Source organism: Engystomops pustulosus, chromosome 2 (assembly GCF_040894005.1).
Source record: "Engystomops pustulosus chromosome 2, aEngPut4.maternal, whole genome shotgun sequence".
Taxonomy (NCBI): Eukaryota; Metazoa; Chordata; class Amphibia; order Anura; family Leptodactylidae; genus Engystomops; species Engystomops pustulosus.
This window is the reverse complement of record NC_092412.1, coordinates 57,818,734-57,840,644: the sequence shown is the minus strand read 5'-3', so window position 1 is coordinate 57,840,644 and position 21,911 is coordinate 57,818,734. Positions and strand designations below refer to the sequence as shown.

At 42.6% G+C, this 21,911-nt stretch overlaps 1 protein-coding gene across 2 annotated transcripts in view; it reads right to left on the bottom strand.

The window, feature by feature from the left end:
* The window catches only part of PFKM (phosphofructokinase, muscle), a 55,219-nt gene that overhangs the window by 20,512 nt on the left and 12,796 nt on the right, over window positions 1-21,911 (bottom strand). For both annotated transcript variants that reach the window (XM_072134735.1, XM_072134734.1), the window contains exons 3-11: window positions 21,370-21,465; window positions 16,788-16,861; window positions 16,626-16,703; window positions 9,750-9,939; window positions 7,751-7,916; window positions 5,969-6,013; window positions 5,612-5,720; window positions 5,338-5,433; window positions 4,246-4,338 (exon numbers count right to left, since the gene is read on the bottom strand). In XM_072134735.1, coding sequence (XP_071990836.1) covers window positions 4,246-4,338; window positions 5,338-5,433; window positions 5,612-5,720; window positions 5,969-6,013; window positions 7,751-7,916; window positions 9,750-9,939; window positions 16,626-16,703; window positions 16,788-16,861; window positions 21,370-21,465 — 947 coding nt within the window. The remainder of the gene's footprint in view (window positions 1-4,245; window positions 4,339-5,337; window positions 5,434-5,611; window positions 5,721-5,968; window positions 6,014-7,750; window positions 7,917-9,749; window positions 9,940-16,625; window positions 16,704-16,787; window positions 16,862-21,369; window positions 21,466-21,911) is intronic.

Below are 21,911 nucleotides of genomic sequence, written 5' to 3'. Positions count from 1 at the left end.
CCCTGTAGTATATAGCCAGCCAGCCCCCTGTAGTATATAGCCAGCTAGCCCCCTGTAGTATATAGCCAACCAGCCCCCTGTAGTATATAGCCAACCAGCCCCCGGTAGTATATAGCCATCCAGCCATCTGTAGTATATAGCAATCCAGCCCTCTGTAGAATATAGCCTGCCAGCCCCCTGTAGTATATAGCCTGCCAGCCCCTTGTAGTATATAGCCAGTCAGCCCCCTGTAGTATATAGCCAGTCAGCCCCCTGTAGTATATAGCCAGTCAGCCCCCTGTAGTATATAGACAGCCAGCCCCTGTAGTATATAGACAGCCTCCTGTAGTATATAGCCAGCCCCTGTAGTATATAGCCAGCCCCTTGTAGTATATAGCCAGCCAGCCCCCTGTAGTATATAGCCTGCCAGCCCCCTGTGGTATATAGCCAGCCAGCCCCCTGTAGTATATAGCCAGCCAGCCCCCTGTAGTATATAGCCAGTCAGCCCCTGTAGTATATAGCCTACCAGCCCCCTGTAGTGTATAGCCTGCCAGCTCCCTGTAGTATATAGCCAGCCCCCAGTACTATACAGCCTGAGAGACCCTGCAGTATATGGCCAGCCCCTGTAGTGTATAGCCTGCCAGCCTCTGTAGTATATAGCCAGCCAGCCCCCTGTAGTATATGGTTAGCCAGCCCCTGTAGCGTATAGCCTGCCAGCCCCCTGTAGTATATAGCCAGCCAGACCGCTGTAGAATAAAGCCTACCAGCCCCCTGTAGTGTATAGCCTGCCAGCCCCCTATAGTATATAGTCAGCCAGCCACCTGTAGTATATAGCCAGCCCCCAGTAGTATACAGCCTGAGAGACCCTGTAGTATATGGCCAGCCAGTCCCTGTAGTGTATAGCCTGCCAGCCCCCTGTAGTATATAGCCAGCCAGCCCCCTGTAGTATATAGCCAGCTAGCCCCCTGTAGTATATAGCCAACCAGCCCCCTGTAGTATATAGCCATCCAGCCATCTGTAGCATATAGCAATCCAGCCCTCTGTAGAATATAGCCTGCCAGCCCCCTGTAGTATATAGCCTGCCAGCCCCCTGTAGTATATAGCCAGCCCCCTGTAGTATATAGCCAGTCAGCCCCCTGTAGTATATAGCCAGCCAGCCCCTGTAGTATATAGCCAGCCAGCCGCCTGTAGTATATAGCCAGCCAGCCCCTGTAGTATATAGCCAGCCAGCCCCCTGTAGTATATAGCCAGCCCCCTGTAGTATATAGCCAGTCAGCCCCTGTAGTATATAGCCTACCAGCCCCCTGTAGTGTATAGCCTGCCAGCTCCCTGTAGTATATAGCCAGCCCCCAGTACTATACAGCCTGAGAGACCCTGCAGTATATGGCCAGCCCCTGTAGTGTATAGCCTGCCAGCCCCTGTAGTATATAGCCAGCCAGCCCCCTGTAGTATATGGTTAGCCAGCCCCTGTAGCGTATAGCCTGCCAGCCCCCTGTAGTATATAGCCAGCCAGACCGCTGTAGAATAAAGCCTACCAGCCCCCTGTAGTGTATAGCCTGCTAGCCCCCTATAGCAGTGATGGCTAACCTATGGCACTGGTGCCAGAGGTGGCACTCAGAGCCCTTTCTGTGGGCACTCAGGCCATCACCAGAGATGACTCCAGGTATATTCCTGCAGTCCCAGACAGCCCAGGACTTGCTGTGCACAGAGCTATTTTAAAGTGACAGCGCTACCTGGGACTATTTTCTGCTTTATTGGTGTCCTCAGTGAAAACTGTGACAGAGAAGGGAGTATAAATCACAAATTAAATTTCTGTGGTGGCACTTTGCGATAAATAAGTGGGTCTTTGTGGTAGTTTGGGCACTCGGTCTCAAAAAGGTTCGCCATCACTGCCCTATAGTATATAGTCAGCCAGCCACCTGTAGTATATAGCCAGCCCCCAGTAGTATACAGCCTGAAAGACCCTGTAGTATATGGCCAGCCAGTCCCTGTAGTGTATAGCCTGCCAGCCCCCTGTAGTATATAGCCAGCCAGCCCCCTGTAGTATATAGCCAACCAGCCCCCTGTAGTATATAGCCATCCAGCCATCTGTAGCATATAGCAATCCAGCCCTCTGTAGAATATAGCCTGCCAGCCCCCTGTAGTATATAGCCTGCCAGCCCCCTGTAGTATATAGCCAGCCCCCTGTAGTATATAGCCAGTCAGCCCCCTGTAGTATATAGCCAGCCAGCCCCTGTAGTATATAGCCAGCCAGCCGCCTGTAGTATATAGCCAGCCAGCCCCTGTAGTATATAGCCAGCCAGCCCCCTGTAGTATATAGCCAGCCAGCCCCCTGTAGTATATAGCCAGCCAGCCCCTGTAGTATATAGCCAGCCAGCCCCCTGTAGTATATAGCCAGCCAGCCCCCTATAGTATATAGCCAGTCAGCCCCTGTAGTATATAGCCAGTCAGCCCCTGTAGTATATAGCCTACCAGCCCCCTGTAGTGTATAGCCTGCCAGCCCCCTGTAGTATATAGCCTGCCAGCCCCCTGTAGTATATAGCCAGCCCCCAGTACTATACAGCCTGAGAGACCCTGCAGTATATGGCCAGCCCCTGTAGTGTGTAGCCTGCCAGCCCCTGTAGTATATAGCCAGCCAGCCCCCTGTAGTATAAAGCCAGCCAGCCTCCTGTGGCATATAGCCAGCCAGCCCCCTGTAGTATATAGCCAGCCCCCTGTAGTATATAGCCAGTCAGCCCCCTGTAGTATATAGCCAGTCAGCCCCTATAGTATATAGCCAGCCAGCCTCCTGTATTATATAGTCAACCAGCCCCTGTAGTATATAGCCAGCTGGTGCTGACATCACAGAGTGCGCCGGCCGGGCCGTGCGCATGGAGCCGCCGTGGACCTGGCGCCAGCCTGAATAAAAAAAGAGGAGCTATCGCGGACCCGCTGCAAACATGGAGATAGAAGAGGAGCTGCCCGGGCCTTCAGAAAAAATTTTGCTGAAAAACTCGGCTTATACTCGAGTATAAACGGTACATCGCAGTAATTGGAAAATGAGTAATAAAGTGGAGCAGATGATTGAAAAGTCCCACTCATAGGTAGAAGAGCAACTGTGGTCTACAGCAGACAATAATAGAACTATACAAATAATTTCACCAAGTGCCGGCCCAGGTCTTCTTTTCTTTTATTGCTCCTTTTACTACTTTACTCCTGTGCTGATTTCAGGTGAACAATCCAGCAATCTCATGTATCTGGGGTTCTCCCAACTCTTTATGCACAGTAGATGAATTATGTCAATACAAATCATCTCGATTTATTTACTACTTTCAATTGAGAATGAACTGACATGGATATGAACACAACATATCTCTTAAAGGGAACCTTACAGCAAAATTGACCCAATGAACCCCTGTCAGTTTGTTGTTAAGCAGCTGAACACCTTCCAGATAATGTTCCCTTTCTGGACCTGTGTGGTGGCATCGTGCAGAAAATAAACTCTGAAGTCAGATGAAAATTAATTGTATGAGGTTATGGGGTGGAGAGCTCAGAGCTGAAGTCAAGCTCTTACCATTAGAACCGGTTCTTTCAGGTGAACGAGAGAAGTCAGCTGTAATTACATAGGGAGCCGTTCAGAAGCCAGAAGAGCCGACTCTGTATAGTGAATGGAGCCAAATGACTCAGCTCACTATAAAGAGCCAGACTTCCCATCAGACTACCATCTCAGAATGCTCACTTTGTAGAGTTAGACAGAATACAAGTAATCGGCTCTCCTGAAGTCTGGTACTTCACTGTGTCAAGGAAAGCTTGACTTTAGCCCTCAGCTCTCCACCCACATTACTTTACACAACCATTTTGCATCTCACTTCAAAATTAATTTTCTGGATGATGCTGGGTCATTCACAGAAACACAATCTAAAAAAGTGTTCAACTGCTTGCAAACATGCTGGTAGTGGTTTATTAGGTACATTTCTGATGACAGGTTCCTTTTAGTCTACAACTATCTGTATGACCAGCTTACATATTCCAGTCAAAGCTGATTCATTGAATTATACCTTGTGCAGGGCCTCAAAGGAGGAGAATGACAATAGGTTCTATCAAGGTTCTCGGAAAACAATCAAAGTCAGTCATGTTCCTACATTCAGGTCCTGCACCATACATTGTTCAATGAATTTGCTGAAGTTCCCTTAACCACACACAGACAAATTTACTAATTTGTAAGAAAAGAAAGTAAAACTAACGAATTACCAGCAATACCTATTTACTTATACTCATAATTCTTACCAAAATTCGATCAAAAGCAGAAGGCGTTCCACCGCGCTGTACATGTCCGAGGACGGTGACTCTTGTATCGTAGCCAAGGCGCTTCACAACAAGCTGTTAATAATTGAAGACATAGAGATGTATTAATACTACAGTGGCACTACTTTCACCTTTGGAAATGTCAACTGAACAAATCCGGAAGGATGGTTTCACAAACAATTTTGTGGTCTTAAAGGGGTTGTCCGAATGTTAATAAAATTCTGGGGCTGGGCTGGTGAAGGATTTAAAAAAAAATAAATCTGCACTCACCTCTGCTGTCGTTCCCGGTGTCCTGCAATGCCGGTCCGCTAAGATCAACTTCTGGTAAAGGAGGCTAGCCACACCCCCCTGTCCCTGATACAGCGCTGGGATATGACGATGGGTTTGTTTACAGAGAGACGGACTTGCGAGATGGCAGCATGGGACACCGGGAGTGACAGAGGAGGCGAGGACATATTTGTTTTTTTAAAAATCCCCCCCCCCTCCCAGCCCGACTCCTAAATTTAAAAAAAAATTGGATAACCCCTTTAATACTTTTTTTTTTAGGCAAAGAATCAGAATTAGAAGTTATAAAGGATGGACTCTACAGGAAAGATCATTTAATAATGAGGCATCAACAGCTCCAAACACATGTACTGGGCAGTAGGAGCAGGGCCGGCACCAGCACTGGGCATACCTGGGCAAGTGTCGGGGCCCAGAGCTACTGGGGGGCCAACATAGGGAATCTATGGAGGAGAGTGGGGCTGTACCTACTGAATCCATAGTGGGTGAGGGGGACTTTATATAAAATAACCATGAGGGGTCTGTTTGGTATGATAAACTAAGAATATTTTAGGGAACAGAAGATGTTTTTTGTTTCTGAATCTTTAATGCCTCTGAGTGAGTTCACTGCAAAGGGGCCTACTAAGGTTCTGTCGCCTAGAGGCCTACTGATACCTGGAGCCGACCCTGAGGAGGAGGGTCTGTTTCTCTAGAAGACTATGCACTGCAAGAACAGCCAGATGATGTTGATACGACATAAGATCAGTTAGAGGAGTAAAATATAACTTATTGTATTTTGGCAGTACTACTTACAGACTTAACATCCTCAGATGTGATAGGCTTGCCATTCGAGTCAATTGCTCCTTCAGCGACAATTATAATATTCAACCTTGATCCGCGACCTCTAGTCTTAAGATGAAAGTGTCATTAGCATATTCACCAGAGGAGGGTACTGTAACACACTGTATTACCAATGAAAAGTAAATGATGGCAAAACTACAGGTATAACGATGTGTAACGAGGTGTAATGATCTTCACTATACATTTTTATTTTTAACTTTCTAACCAGAAAAGACTTTTTAGATACCTCACTCAGTCTCCTGCACAGATGCTCTTCCCAGTTTTCTTCTGGTGGGGATTCTGGAATAAAAACCCAGTCTGCTCCACAAGCAAGTGCAGTCACCAGAGCCAAGTACCTAAAGGATGACAGATTTCTTTATTCTCTTCACATTGTCTAGATAATGGTCTGAGTTTTCATATGTAAATTAACAAACCCCTCCCATTTGTCTAATTAGTATAAATGGATGTAATCGATGGGTCCACTAATTCTCTTATCATATATATTATATGTCATATAAAAATAATATATCAATAATAAAAGAAATAACATTAATATGTATTAGCATAAACATACGGTATATAAAATTTCTGTTCAAGGACTTACCCACAGTGACGACCCATCACCTCCAAGACAAAGGTCCTTTGGTGACTGTAAAACAAAAATAATGAATTTGGGATCTCTAGAAATTCCAGCTTCAGAATCAGGATAGTTGATGTTTAATTATGATAAGGGGCACCATTACAGGAATCATAGCCATTAAAGGTCTATTTTATTCTCTTGAAAAACCCAAAATACTTACAATTTTCTTAAAGGGGTTTGCCAATTAACGGAAATTTTAAAATTTAAATTCCCTATTGATGTTTACACAATAAAAATAATTTTTAACCTATTACTTTACAATTTTACAGTTTTATTGCTGTTTTAGCTTCTAACACTGCCGAGGCTTGTGGGCGGGGCCTCTCTAAGCAGACACTTCATGATTCCTCTAGTGCTATGGGACGCTGAGTCCTGACAATGTGCTTAGATTATCAGAGTACAGGTTTATCTACACTTTCATTAAGCTTCTGAACATTCACTTTACACATAGAAAGATAGAAGAGATCCATGAGATTCATATTACACATGACATTCTCAGCTCTACTATCACAGCCATAACATACACTGTCAGCTCTGCTGTGCCTTCCTACCCATCTCCTGGGTAAACAGCTTATCTGTCTGTACCTTGTAGCATGTTTTGTCCCGTGTAAAGCCCCCCTTTAATGAAATGTCTCTTGCAGAGTCACCCCTGTAATGTATTGTCTCCTGCAGAGCCCCCTTTAATGTAACATTCCCTGCAGAGCCTCCCTTTAATGTAATTTCACCTGCAGAACCCTTCCCTTTAATGTTATGTCCCCTGCAGAGCCCTTCCCTTTAATGTTATGTCCCCTGAAGAGTCCCTCCTTTAATGTACTGTCTCCTCAAGAGTCCCCCTGTAATGGAATGTCCCCTGCAGTGCCCCCTCCCACTTTAATATAATGTCTATAGCAAGGCTCCTTGCCACCTTTGGGTTCTTCACCCTGCGGCTCAGTCTTCTTCCAGGCCCGCGAGCCCTACTATGACATCAACTGGCAGCGACTTGTGCGCCGAGGCTGAAAAAAAGACAGAGCCGCAGGGAGAAGAAGCCGAAGGCGAGGATATCGTGGTTTTTTTAACATGCAAATTCACTGACCGCGGCCTGGGACTGGGTGTTACTGGGTCGCGGCCAGATAGTATTTTACGGAGGGGGGAGGGGAGCCAGCGCTGCCCCAAGATGCCGCCCCCTCCATCAAGTACCGCCGCCGAAGGAGACTCTCTCAAGTCGCCTCATGGGTGGTACGCCCTTGCTTGCCGATCCTAGACTTCTGATTAAGGATTGGATCCCTAAAATTGCGTGCACCAGGACTGATAGAGACTTATATCTGTGAAATACGATATTTTTCTTAGTAACAGTGAATTAGAGAATGTGTTATTTTGTTATCCTGAGTATATTTAAGAATCTCGTCTTTGTGGAAATACCCCTTTAAGGGGGAATTTACAGGACCTTTGAAGGACATATATCTGGCCGGATATACGTCCCTCTAGAAGGCTATGGCGTCAGGGATCGATACGGTGAGCACAGTGTGAGCTCACCTTTCTGTGCCCGCAAAAGATATAGAGCATGCTCTATCTTTGGTTGTGTGGCACAATTTCCTATGGAGAGGGGAGGGGTGAGCAGCTCTCACCCCTCCTCCTCTCCAGCGCTACTCCTGTATGGCATATGCTATGTTACGTTTGTGTGAATATAGCCTAAAAATTACAAAATTGTTTCTATAGACTGCCATGTTGGTGTAGATGAAGGCAACACGAGGGGAGTGAAAAAATGCTTACCTTTGTGCTGTTGTAGTAATGGCATCCACTATCTCCATAATCCTGTGGAGAGCAGAATCCGTTCCTATTGTCATATCCGTTCCACAAAAATCATTATCAATGGAGCCCACCAAGCCAACTATGTTCAGGTAACTAGACTTGTTAGCCTCATCACTGGTAATTTTTCCTTAAAAAAATAATAAATAGCGAAAATTGTTTCCACATGAAACTGATCACCAAACAAGTTTTTCCACAAACCATATGGACATATGAGATCTGTAGGTTATGATTATTATAGATAGCATTTAGAAATAGGGCAATTGCTTGTGACCAATAATAAATTATATTTATTATAATTAAATAATATACAGTGCCTTGCAAAAGTATTCTGAACCCCTTGAACTTTTCTACTTAAAACATAAAGATATAAAATTGTAATTTTTTGGTGAAAAATAAAACTTTTGTTAAAAATAATAAACTGAAACGTGGGGCATGCAATATTATTCGGCCCTTTTACTTTCAGTGCAGCAAACTCACTCCAGAAGTTCATTGAGGATCTCTGAATGATCCAATGTTGTCCTAAATGACGATAAATATAATCCACCCGTGTGTAATCAAGTCTCCCTATAAATACATCTGCTCTGTGATAGTCTCAGGGTTCTGCATCATGAAGACCAAGGAACACCAGGCAGGTCCCTGATATTGTGGAGAAGTTTAAAGCCGGATTTGGATACAAAAAGATTTCACAAACTTTAAATAAGGAGCCGCGTGCAAGCGATCATGAAATGGAAGACCACTGCAAATCTATGAAGACCCGGTTGTCCCTCTAAACTTTCATCGCAAACAAGGAGAAGACTGATCAGAGAGGCAGCCAAGAGGCCAATGATCCCTCTGGATGAACTACAGAGATCTACAGCTGAGGTGGAAGAGTCTGTCCATAGGACAAGTCGTACACTACACAAATCTGCCCTTTATAGGAGAGTGGCAAAAAGAAAGCCATTTCTCAGAGATATCCATAAAAGGTCTAGTTTAAAGTTTGCCACGAGCCACCTGGGAGACATTAAATATATGGAAGGTGAAAATTAAACTTTTTGGCTTTTTACGTAAAAGCAACACAGCTCATCCCCCTGAACACAGCATCCCCACTGTCACACATGGCGGTGGCAGCATCATGGTTTGGGCTTTTCTTCTGCAGGGACAGGGAACATGGTTAAAATTGAGGGGAAGATGGATGGAGTGTAAGGACACTCCTGTAATGTAATACAGCTACAATTCTGGAAGAAAACCTGTTGGTGTCTGCAAAATACTTGAGACAGGGACAGAGATTTATCTTCCAACAAGACAATGATCCCAAACATAAAGCAAAATCTACAATCGAAGATTCACAAACAAACGTATCCAGGTGTTAGAATGGCCGAATCAAAGTCCAGACCTGAATCCAATCGAGAATCTGTAGAAAGAGCAGAAAACTGCTGTTCACAAACGCTCTCCATCCAACCTCACTGAGCTCCAGCTGTTTTCCAAGGAAGAATGGGCGAGAATTTCAGGCTCTCGATGTGCAAAACTGATAGAGACCCCAAGCGACTTGGAGCTTTAATCACAGCAAAATACAAAGTATTAACTAATGGGGCCAATAATATTGCACGCCCCACTTTCCAATCAATTTTGTTTCACTTCACAATTGTGTCCCACTTGTGGTTGATTCTTCACCAAGGAATTACAATTGTATAGTTTTATGTTTGAAGCCTGAAATGTAGCTAACGGTAGAAAAGTTCAAGAGGGCTGAATAATTTTGCAAGGCGCTATATATATTATTATTTTATGCATATGGAAGGGAGCTTTTTCTCTGTACAGCATTGCAACAGAGAGCATAGAGGAGGGTCTGGATGTTGCCCCCCACTATCATATCTTGTGGATAGGCCACCAATATTCATTCCTGCACAGCCCCTAATAGACTTTAGTTAGAAGCAACCTTTGCTGAGTCCCAATCCACTGGCTAGCCCATCAGAATTGGTCTTACCTGCTTTCACCAGGTCAGCAAGCAGTCCGCTCCACTCTGCTCTGAAAGTATCTGCTCCAGTCAGACTGCCATCTCCACCAATGACACAAAGGTTGGTAATCCCATTTTTAATTAGATTGTATGCAGCTTTAAGGCGACCCTCTCTAGCCCGGAAATCTTGACATCTAGCACTTCCTATTACTGTACCACCCTATAAAATATAGACACACTTAAAATTAAGAATGCATTTATATATGCATCTATATTTTTGTCAACTTAACATTCTCAAGGAAGCGTCAAATTAGAAAAGCACTTAAAATGTATAGTTATAGTGGCATTTAAGGGAATCTTTCAGTAGCTTTGACCATAGAAAGCTGAAGACAGTAACAACACTAGAGAGAGAGAGCTGTGTAATTATATCTATATGCATTTATATTTCAATATTGTAGCTAGAGTGGGGGAGTTTCCTTACACTTTTGTGAGATCTCTGGATTAAGATGCTTTACAGAGCCTACCCACAGCTCTGAGTGAAAGCTGTAGTATCCATACAGAAGCCGTCTGCATTGCAGATAGGGACTGTGGAACATAACTGTCCAGCAGTGTAAGGACACTCCTGTAGTGTAATACAGCTACAATACTGGAAATGCAATTTTCACAATCCTGCTGCTACTACTACAAATATACTTGAAGGTATGGTTACACAGATCCCCAATAATAATACCTTACACTGCTACTCTATTTTGTGAAATGCATTGATAGGTTTTCTTTATTAACCACTTGTGTGATACTTTTATTAAAGGCTTACATGTAGTTATGCCATTATGCATTTGCCCTTAGAATATACAGTTCATTATAGGAAATATAAAATATATAAGAATAAAATAAGGCACTGGAAGCAAGTAAATTCAAAGGCCAGTGGTACTGTAGCTTTCAGTGACAACACTGGTACAAAAGGTCAACTACCTATTACATTGTCTAAGCCTATTTCTTCCTTCTTTAGCTTTTCTCGGTGATAATTACAACTTCCTTATAACCCCTTATTCATGTGTAATTGCAGTGGAAAGTGAATGAGAGAAAGAAAATATATAATCAGACTTTATAAAAAGAACCTTAACTATACATGGATAGCCATTTGGACTCCCTAAATCAATGCTATATAAAAGCGCTAAAAGACCTTACTGAATATCAGCATCAGCCATATAGTACATGTGCCACATGCAAAATAATCTCCCATACTCCGCTGTTTTCTTGGAAAACCTTGGGATGCAACCCTTGATTTACATTAATTTTCTGTAGACAGTAGATGTCATAGCAGGTTTCAGAGAACCCACTAGAACATTTACCAATTCTACCTGTTTTCTGAAGATCACTTGTATATACAGAACAACCTTGATATTCTGTTATATTTTTTATTCCTATATTTTATGTATATTTCAGAGGACCATACCTCTAAAGACGTCCATGTGTCTGGAGTAGGTCCAGAAAGTTAGCGGCCATAAAGTGAAGACAATGGGGCACATTTACTTACCCGGTCCTGTCGGGTAAGATGAAGTCCGAGGAAGATGAAGTCCGGCGCAACTCACCAACATTGTGCGCCCAAGATCCTGCATCTGTCGCTTCCCCGCTGAGGTCCGCCGGAGTTCACCTTCTTCTTCCTGGTGCTTGTAAGTGCGTGTCTTGCGACACAATTTACGATGTTAAATCCTGTGTGTTGTCTGAATTCGTAGGATCGTCCGGCGGCCCGCCCCCGATTTGTGTCGTGTGAAAGCTGGCTCCGTTGCCTCAAAATCCGATCGCCTGTTAAATGTGGTGCTAATCAGAATTCGGTGGGAAACCCGATGAAAATGCGCTCCGCGGACCCTTAGTAAATGAGCCCCAATATGCTGTACAATCAATAAATAAGCGTTCGGTAAACTGAACTGCATAATACTCTTTGACCACTTTCACACATGATGAATAGCGAATCTTAGCACAGTCAGAAGCATAGAAGAAAACTAGTTATATCATGTTCTCATTTCTATAATGCCTAAAGAATATATTCAAATAAAGACATTTAACAGGTACAGTCTAAACTGTAAATGGACTATTACGCTACATCACATAGGATCAGCATCCAGTTATATGAATATGTATTTCCACAAGTATCTACGCTCATAGTGTTAATTGAAAAGGTCAAAGGTATTGCATCTATTTATGTCTGCCATTTGAAACTGGACTCCAATTAGAACTTTGACCTCAACTGGCAGAAAAATGGCAAGTTATTTTTGTCTTTGACATTGAGTGTAACTCTTTGGCTACAGAAGATGTGCAGACTTAAGTATCCTGTCCTGGCAAGTGATAACCCAAAAGAAATGTCAAGTTGTCACAATGCCCCTTATTTGATAGGGCAAACATCTCACAAACAAGTGTCAAAGTTATTTAAAGATTTCCAGGAAACAGATTGTCGTCTTCTAAAATGTTAAGGATAATGAAGGTATTAACTATATCAAATGAAATGAAAGAAAAAAAGCAGTAAGCATATACACATTATAAGCAAACTGTACGAAGAACAATCCAATAGTATAAAGGTCACTTTGCTTTTTCATTGTATCATTTTCTCAGCTTTGGCTGAGTGGACAAAATCTGGACAAGATCTACTAGTTACCTCCCTAGGTGGTCATATGATACAGGACCACATGATCAGCTGCTGTCAGTGGAGAGAATGGTGAACTATGTGACTGTCTAGACTACTGGTACTTCCTTCTATTAACCCTTCATTTAATTCCTTTGCCCGCTTCCAGCCATCCTCCTGCCTACCTAGATTAAACTTGCTGGATTGTTTTTCTACAAGTAACCATTCATACACAACAGAACTACAGAAACCTCTTATACCTGCACCTTCTATCTACCTACTTTTTCCTTATACAGGCAGTCCCCGGGTTACGTACAAGATAGGTTCTGTAGGTTTGTTCTTAAAGGGGTATTCCGGGAATATAACGTCTGATACAAAAACCCATGATACTATAAATAAATGAATGTAACATAACTCAATGTCATTAGTCACAAAATGTAACTTAAATAGTTAGATTTTATCATTCACTAAATTTTACTGCCTCTCTAAAGTAGGCAGATTTATCACCAAGATGGCCACCACTGGAAACTACAAGTCCCATGATCCTTTATATCTCAGTAACTCCTACTCCCTCTTATGCTCTGCTCCCAGTGATGATGTAACAGGTTTTCTTGCTCTTTTACCATAGTAATGATGTGTAACTGCCATCACCACAACACTGGCCATACTGGATGCACTGCAACCAACCGACTACAGCCTAACATAGCGGTGATCACATGACCTGCCCAGGCTGGTGCAGGACATGTGATGTGGACATGTGACCAGCGGCCATCTTCTGTCCTCTGTCTTTTCCGCACAGAGGAAATTAAGGGACTGATTAAAGGGCCAGTACCATATTAATTCTCCATTACAGTGTATGTCCACAGCATTTTTTGGGGCCATTTTAAATAACAACTAATTACATATAAGTTTATATTTTAAGGACCCATTTGTATATGAATTATGCGGATTCCTGGAATACCCAATTAAGTTGAATTTGTATGTAAGTTGGAACTGTATATTTTAGAATTATAACCCCAGACAGAATTTTTTTGGTCTCTGTGACAATTGAATTTTAAAAATGTTGGATTGTCATAAGAACCAGGATTAACCATAAAGCTTCATTACAGACAACTGTGATAACTGTTACAGTTGTTTATTGTAGCCTAACCAACTAGGTCCGTTTGTAACTAGGGGTCGTATGTAAGTCGGGTGTTCTTAAGTACGGGACTGCCTATAGATTGTAAGCTCTTTTGGGCAGGGTCCTTGTGCCAGTTCAGTCATCTAGTTAGTTTTGAGTTCATTTTTCTTTTGCCTCAAAACTTCAGATGTTGTCCCTGGCTCCTGCGGGGTTTGTACTTCCTTGTTTATGCTCCCAAGAGCAGTAAGTGATGTGTCCATGACTCCTGGCCCACTCACTGGCATCAATCTTGTATGTAAAAGTCAGGGATTGGGCAAAACAACATCTGTGCAATGTGATGAAAGCAAGTGTGATATGGAAACTGGAAGGGCAAGTATAGTTTCTTCCTCCTATTGCCCCACAAATGTCACCCCTTCAAGGAATTTCTGCAGCCGTGGGCCCTCTCCAAACTCCCCTTGCTGCCTGCCAACCTACTATTACAGCCATTTGTGGCAAGGGTTTAAGAAAAAGGTCATCAATATCAAATACTGGGGGGTGACATCTGGCACATACACTGGTCACTTGTTCTCAGGAGTTAATAGCCAGAAAATGCAATGGGAAGAAGACAGCCCTGTGTTTTCCACATAGCAGCGCATCTCCTTACAGCAGATCCCATTCAGTGGTAGTGGCTGCGATTCCTCAGCTCACATTGAGAACAGAGCTGTACGTTTTCTGTAGCATTTTCCGTGCCAAGAACAGGTGATTGATGTTGACTAATATATTTCCAAACTTTCCTGCCGGAAAATAGTAATTTAGAAATAAATGAGGAAATAGACTTGCTACGGTATAAAAATATTATGAAAAAATTTTTTTACAAAATGTTTTAGTAACAGTATATACAGTGCTCTTATAAATTTGTCTGCCAGCAATTTTTACTTGAGAATGTTCTTATCAGACTTGCCAAAATGACAGAACAGAAGTAACAGGGCTGTGAACAGCTAGTAAGGATTGTATGACTAGACACTACCCACATCAGGTCTACACTCATATAATTGCTTGTAATGTTTTTCTCAACAAATGGGAGACAATTCTTTAATTATAAGGTATTGTTACCTCTAGTACAGGCAGAGCGGTACGGTGTTAGTACTGTACATCGCAGCGGTGTTAGTGTAATCGGAGGTTTAACACTGCTGTGTTTGTTTTGCCACTAGGAGCTGCTTACTTTAGTAAGCAGCTCCTAGTGCACTTTTTCAGGGGGACAGGTCTTCTTTAACTTTTAAATTGTGTCGCAAGACAATGCACTTACATACACAAGGAAGACGGTGAACTCTTTCGGACCTGAGAGGGGAAGCGACACATGCAGGATAACGGGTGCACGATCTTAGTGAATCGCGGCACAGTGCATGATCGTCAGACAAAAGCACTTTCAGGGAACTTCGTTGGACAGGTAAGTAAATGTGCCCCATAGGGTATAACTGAAATAAATGTGCCAGGATTGTGCAGTAACTGTGTAACTTTACAGTGCACAAAAATGCAACAACATTTTGACACACTTCCTTTTTTTTAAGTAAGCAAAGTAACAGAAACAATAAGGTTAACTGGACAGTTTTATACTACTCCAGATTTATCATTTACTAAAAAACATAGATTAAGGCTGGGTTCACATTACATTTGTGCCATACATTATAAGGAAAAGTCAGGAGGCTTCACCACGTGCCCTTACAACTAATGACACACACGTATATTACTGTATACGTAGCCCAGTGCCACCACCTGCCCCCTGAATGCGTGGGCTGCTGTCGATGTTCAGAGAGTTTCCACAGTGATGTCACTAACATCGACATGATTGTAATGAAAGGTACCACCTACATATCTAGAGAAAATCTACCATTCATAATAGTTTACATTCTCCATTTCCTCTGAACAGGAACAGAGGAACAGAAAATGCACATATCATTAAGTCACTAAGGTCAACTTGTGGAATATAATATTATGCAATATTATGCAAGTCAGTTTTGCTGGAGACTGTGTTAACTAAAAGATGCACGAAATATATGAACTGATTGATAAATCTGGGACATCTTTAAAGCATAAAGAAATCAGTAGTCCAGTGTGTATACATGAGGAATGACACAGTTTCTGGTCATTATGGGAATTGTAATTTCACTTTCATTTTCTCCTTATCTGATTTGAGTAATTTTTTTCCGCACATTGAAGAGACTGGAAACCATTCCAGTAATAGCCACTTAGCTGTTTACAACATGGTTAAAGGTTTTGTACCAAGTTATCCCTTTTACACATGATGTGCGATAACAAGCAGATCAGGTACGATCCTACTGCTTGGACCCCAAGCAATTTGGAGATTAGCGTTGGGTTCTCACTTAAAAGGTGGAGCAGCAGGTCCAGGATGAGTCCTGCTACTCCATTCAATCGTATGGGAGTCTTAGAAATTGCCAAGCACAGGGCTCTGCTATCTCTAGCACTCACACAGTGAACGGGGCTCTGCAGAGCACTGAGTTTGGCAATTTCAGACATCCCCATACTATTAAACAGAGTGGCAGGATGCACACCTGTCTTGACGCTCTACTCATTAGTGTCAATGTGACCCCATTTTGAGATTGCCTTGGTGGTCATGGGGGTCCCAGCAGGCAGATCCTCACCCCCCCCCCCCCCTAATCCCCTATCCCCTATCCACCAAGTAATTTGAAAAGCTGTTACAAACCCTTTAATTGGAAGAAATGATTCTATGAAGCTATATAATACAGCTCATGTGCTGTCATTGTGTAAACGTGTTATTCATACATAGGATCTAGACTTATCTTGCGCCTGGATTTGGAATTCTATGAATAAAGTCTTTGGATAATATCAATTATCCATGAATGAAGTGCCTACATTAGTTGTATAGAGTTTGCCATACACAGTAGATAAAGAAGGTCAAGGGCTGAATGAACAATCAATTTAATTAATATTGACTTCCAGTCATTCAAACTTCATGAATCTTTAATGACAGGCGGGAAGATACAAATCTAGGCAATAGGGAAATTATTAGCCAGTGCTTGCTTATATTCTGATGTACTAATACATAGACTTAGAAGCATTAATTTAGCACTTTAGGCAAAAGAAGAAGGAGACCTGAAAATTATATCACAAATGGTAGAAAACAAACATAGAATCCATCAAATCTTACCAACTGCAACATCATGGAGACACTTTCCCAAGTGGCTTCTCGAATGTTGTCACCTCCATCGACCAGTCCTTGGTAACCCTATGATGACCATATGACTTATGAGAATTCACAAGGATACCACAAAATTGTTCATATTTAGAAAGCTAAAATACAGATACAAACCTCATGTACAAAGAAGACCTTGGCTCCTGTGTAAATGCCCACTCTAACCACCGCTCGTACAGCTGCATTCATTCCTGGTGATGATACAATATACATTCTTTATTTCATGAAGGGGAAATCGGCAGACTATTAGAGATCACTATTCATGGCTGGCCTACAAGTCTCTATCAGACTTTAGTGCCCTCTGATGACATCACTATTAGGTGCCACGGTTGGGTTTGACAGCAGAACTACAGAGAAAAATGGGATAGTATGTTGAGTACTTCAATTATATATAGTTATAGGTGTGGTGGTCTAGGACGGGAGATCCTCCATTTCTCCCATATCACCGCATTCTATGAACAGTGTCCAATACAATGACCACATGTGCAGTTAGGCAAAATAGATACTTTTACTTCAAAACTTCAACATATACATTCTTTGTTCAAAGCGTTTGTCTGTCCCACAAATAGTAATAGCATAGTAGGTTAAACTTTATCCAAGTTCAGCTTGCATAGATGGTAATAACTGGGATCATAGGAGTCTATTGACGTTCTAATGTATTGTTAACCATTATTTCATCCAACAGGATACGATCATTACGAAAATAGAACTTAGACTCACATTTAACTTGATCCTTAGGGCAGAGACGCTAACTCCTTTGACGCCGAGCAACGGTCTAGTGAGCGCCATGTTAGCTGTGACGTTTCGAGGGACACGCCCCCTTCCTCAGACATGTCTGGGACTTCAATTATATATAGTTATAGGTGTGGTGGTCTAGGACGGGAGATCGTCCATTTCTCCCATATCACCGCATTCTATGAACAGTGTCCAATACAATGACCACATGTGCACTTAGGCAAAATAGATACTTTTACTTCAAAACTTCAACATATACATTCTAAACGTCACAGCTAACATGGCGCTCACTAGACCGTTGCTCGGCGTCAAAGGAGTTAGCGTCTCTGCCCTAAGGATCAAGTTAAATGTGAGTCTAAGTTCTATTTTCGTAATGATCGTATCCTGTTGGATGAAATAATGGTTAACAATACATTAGAACGTCAGTAGACTCCTATGATCCCAGTTATTACCATCTATGCAAGCTGAACTTGGATAAAGTTTAACCTACTATGTTATTACTAATTGTGGGACAGACAAACGCTTTGAACAAAGAATGTATATTTTGAAGTTTTGAAGTAAAAGTATCTATTTTGCCTAACTGCACATGTGGTCATTGTATTGGACACTGTTCATAGAATTTGACAGCAGAACTAAACAGGTTCACTGCTGCGATAAGCACCAGCACCAACCGCAGCAGCTACAGGCAGGTGTCAGCTGCATACGCTGTGTATGGAGAGAGCTTAACCTGTGAGCTCACTCCCCACCATCTACCAATGACGTGATAGTACATTGTGGTGCACCGAGGGGGTTAAACAATAATTGATATTGTTTGTGTAGTGAAAAGATACACAATTTTCCAATATACTTTCTGTATAAATTCCTCATGGTTTTCTGGATCTCTGCTTGCTATCCTTTAACAGGAAGTTTTATTGTTTACTTCCTGTCCCTGGTCATGTGACGTCACATAGGTGCACGGGTGAAGCCATTTCAAGGAATTGATGCAGAATGTATATTGGAAAATTGTATAACTTTTCATTATTCAAACAATAACATTAATTTGCTGAAATGGGAATACCCCTTAAAATTTTCTCCATAGACTTCAGTCTGCAGCATTTGTTATAAATCAATTTAACCCCTTCACGCTCCGTGACGGATATATCCGCCACGGAGCTGTGAAGGTTGTATGAAGAAGGCTCACGGGCTGAGCCTTCTTCATACAGTGATGGGCTTTGCTGCATATCGCAGCAAAGACCCATCGCTATCACCCGCGGTCGGTGCTTGCACCGATCGCGGGTGTTAACCTCTTCTTTGCCGCCGGCAAAGTCGCCGGCGGCACTTTAAATTTGGCGGCGCGTGGGCGCCGCCATCTTACCTCCGATCGCCGCTCCCCCGAACGTCATCGGGGGGCGGCGATCGGTTGCCATGGTAGCCTCGGGTCTTCGTTTGACCCGAGGATACATGGCTTCTGCACATGCATTACAATGAGCCTGTGGCTCATTGTAATGTATAGTGTGCAGAAATGCCATATACTGCGATACAGTAGTATTGCAGTATATGGCAGGAGCGATCAGACCATCTAGGGTTAATGTACCCTAGAGGGTCTAAGAAACAGTGGAAAAAAAGAGAAAAAAAAAAGTTTAAAAAATGTAAAAAAATAATAAAATATTAAAAGTTCAAATCACCCCCCTTTCCCTAGAACTGATATAAAATATAATAAATAGTAAAAATCACAGACACATTAGGTATCGCCGCGTCCCAAAATGCCCGATCTATCAAAATATAAAAACGGTTACGGGCGGCGGTGACCTCCGGAACGGCAAATGGCGCCCAAATGTCCAAAATGCGACTTTTACACCTTTTTAGATGACATAAAAAATGTAATAAAAAATGATCCAAATGTCGCACAGTCCTCAAAATGGTAGCAATGAGAACGTCGGCTCATTTCGCAAAAAATGACCCCTCACACATCTCCATGCGCCAAAGTATGAAAAAGTTATTAGCGTCAGAAGATGGCAAAAAATTTTTTTTCTCTTTTGTACACATTCGTTTAATTTTTGAAAATTTATTAAAACGCAATAAAACCTATATAAATTTGGTATCGCCGCGATCGTACCGAACCAAAGAATAAAGTAGGCATGTTATTTGGAGCGCAGAGTGAAAGTCGTAAAAGCTGAGCCCACAAGAACATGACGCACATGCAGTTTTTTTCAATTTTTCCACATTTGGAATTTTTTTGCGGCTTCCCACTACATGGCATGGAATAATAAATAACATCATAGGAAAGTAAAATTTGTTACGCACAAAATAAGCCCTCACACAGGTCTGTACACAGAAAAATGAAAAAGTTATGGATTTTTGAAGATGGAGAGCGAGAAATCAGCGAAAATACCCTGCGTCCTTAAGGGGTTAAAGGGAACCTATCACCCCGATTCTACCTATAAAGGTAGAAGGGGTGGTAGGTGGATGAATGGGACGTGAGGATAGCCCTTTTTGGGCTAATCCTCACGTCCCGGCTATCTTTTTATAAAGTTTATTGCGGGCATATGCAAATTTATTTATGCGGCTACTGGGGCATGGAGTAGCCGGACATGAGGCTACTAGTCGCGGCTACTCCACGCCCCAGTAGCCACATTACTCCGCCTACCATTTAATCTTCGGCGCGCAGCCCTCGTCCGAGTCCCCCGGCATCTGCGGCCTACTGCGCATGCGCAGTAGCTCCGGCCCCGGAGCCACGGCTGCGCAGCCAAAGGCCTGGGTTCTGCGCATGCGCAGAACGCAGGGGACTCAGACGAGGGCGCGCAGCTATGAGGAGCTGCGCGCTGAAGATTGAATGGTAGGCGGAGTAATGTGGCTACTGGGGCGTGGAGTAGCCGCGACTAGTAGCCTCATGTCCGGCTACTCCACGCCCCAGTAGCCGCATAAATAAATTTGCATATGCCCGCAATAAACTTTATAAAAAGATAGCCGGGACGTGAGGATAGCCCTTTTTGGGCTAATCCTCACGTCCCGGCTATCTTTTTATAAAGGTAGAATCGGGGTGGTAGGTTCCCTTTAAATACTTCCCCCTTATCGGTCAACCCTAGCAAAATATCCATACTTTTCTACTTAGCTTGATAAGATAGATCGGCTTATCTTATCGCAAGGCAGAAGCTAGACCCATAGAGATTCCTGTCAAAGGTAGTACATGAATATATGATATTATATATAGGGCAACTCATTCACACTATACTGTATATACTGTATTAAAGGACATCTACCACCAGGATGAAGGATTGTATACCAAGCACACTGACATACAGGTGTGTGTCCCCTGTGGCAGGATCTGCTCTTCTTTTAGCTTCTTATTGCCTGTTTTTTTTTTAAAGGCTCTGAAAATTATGAAAATTAACCTGAGCCTCCATAACTGTTTATTGAGCCTGGAGAACCTTAGGTTAATTTGCATAATTATTAAAGCCTTTTTTTTAAAAAAAAAAAATACAAGGGCATAGGAAGCTTAAAGAAGAGCAGATCCTGTCAGTGTGCTTGGCTTACAATCCTTCATCCTGTTGCTAGATCTCCTTTAATGTGGATGGTGCTTTGTACCCTTCTAATAGGGTAGATGAGAGCACCAATTATAAGCCATAATATTTAAACATGGAAATCCTTTTTAAATTTAGTAAAGGAGACACCAATCAGATACCATATATACTCGAGTATAAGCCTAGGTTTTACAGCACAAAAAAATGTGCTGAAAAAACCCAAACTCGGCTTATACTCGAGTAAAAAAAATATAGGTCTTACCAGGTTTTTGTCGTAAAATTAGGGGTCTTGGCTTATACTTGGGTCGGCTTATACTCGAGTACATACGGTACGTTCTGAAGGAATGGATTACATATAAAAAAATCCTCTGTACCTTATCCTTAAGCTGAGCCTGGAATAACCAATATGCTTGATAATAATTATAACACTACATTGTAGTATATAAAATAATAAGAAGGATTACCTTGAGCATCTCCTCCTGAAGTAAGTACAGCAATAGCTTTGCCCACTCCCAGACTCTGGGCATCATGGTGGTGAGATCCACGCAACATTGTCTTATCTGTGAAGCAACACAAGTTCTTGCATGAAAGCAGCTCCTACTCCTTCCGAGCAGCCAGCAGAGTGAGGCCGAGCAGAGAGTCCTGCGCTGTTTTGTAAGTCACACTATCCCTCAGAATGACAAGTCAAAATGTCATTACAGGTTACCTTCTCCGCAGAGTCAGCCAAACATGATCCGTTATTCATAGCACTCCACTTGTAGGGGCCAAATAAACAAATACAAGTCATGCAGCGTAAGAGGACACATACAAAGCTCGGAGATATGGGGCTAGATAATGTATGTCACTATACATAGACGTGGTGATCTGCACTGCAGGCTAAAATCAATGAATGTCATTACTCCCACATCTGCCCATGGCTGGGCTCTAATAATTACATGTTAACATAATAATTTAACAGTAAAGAATAAGGGGCAGCATGATGGCTCAGTGGTTAGCACTACAGCCT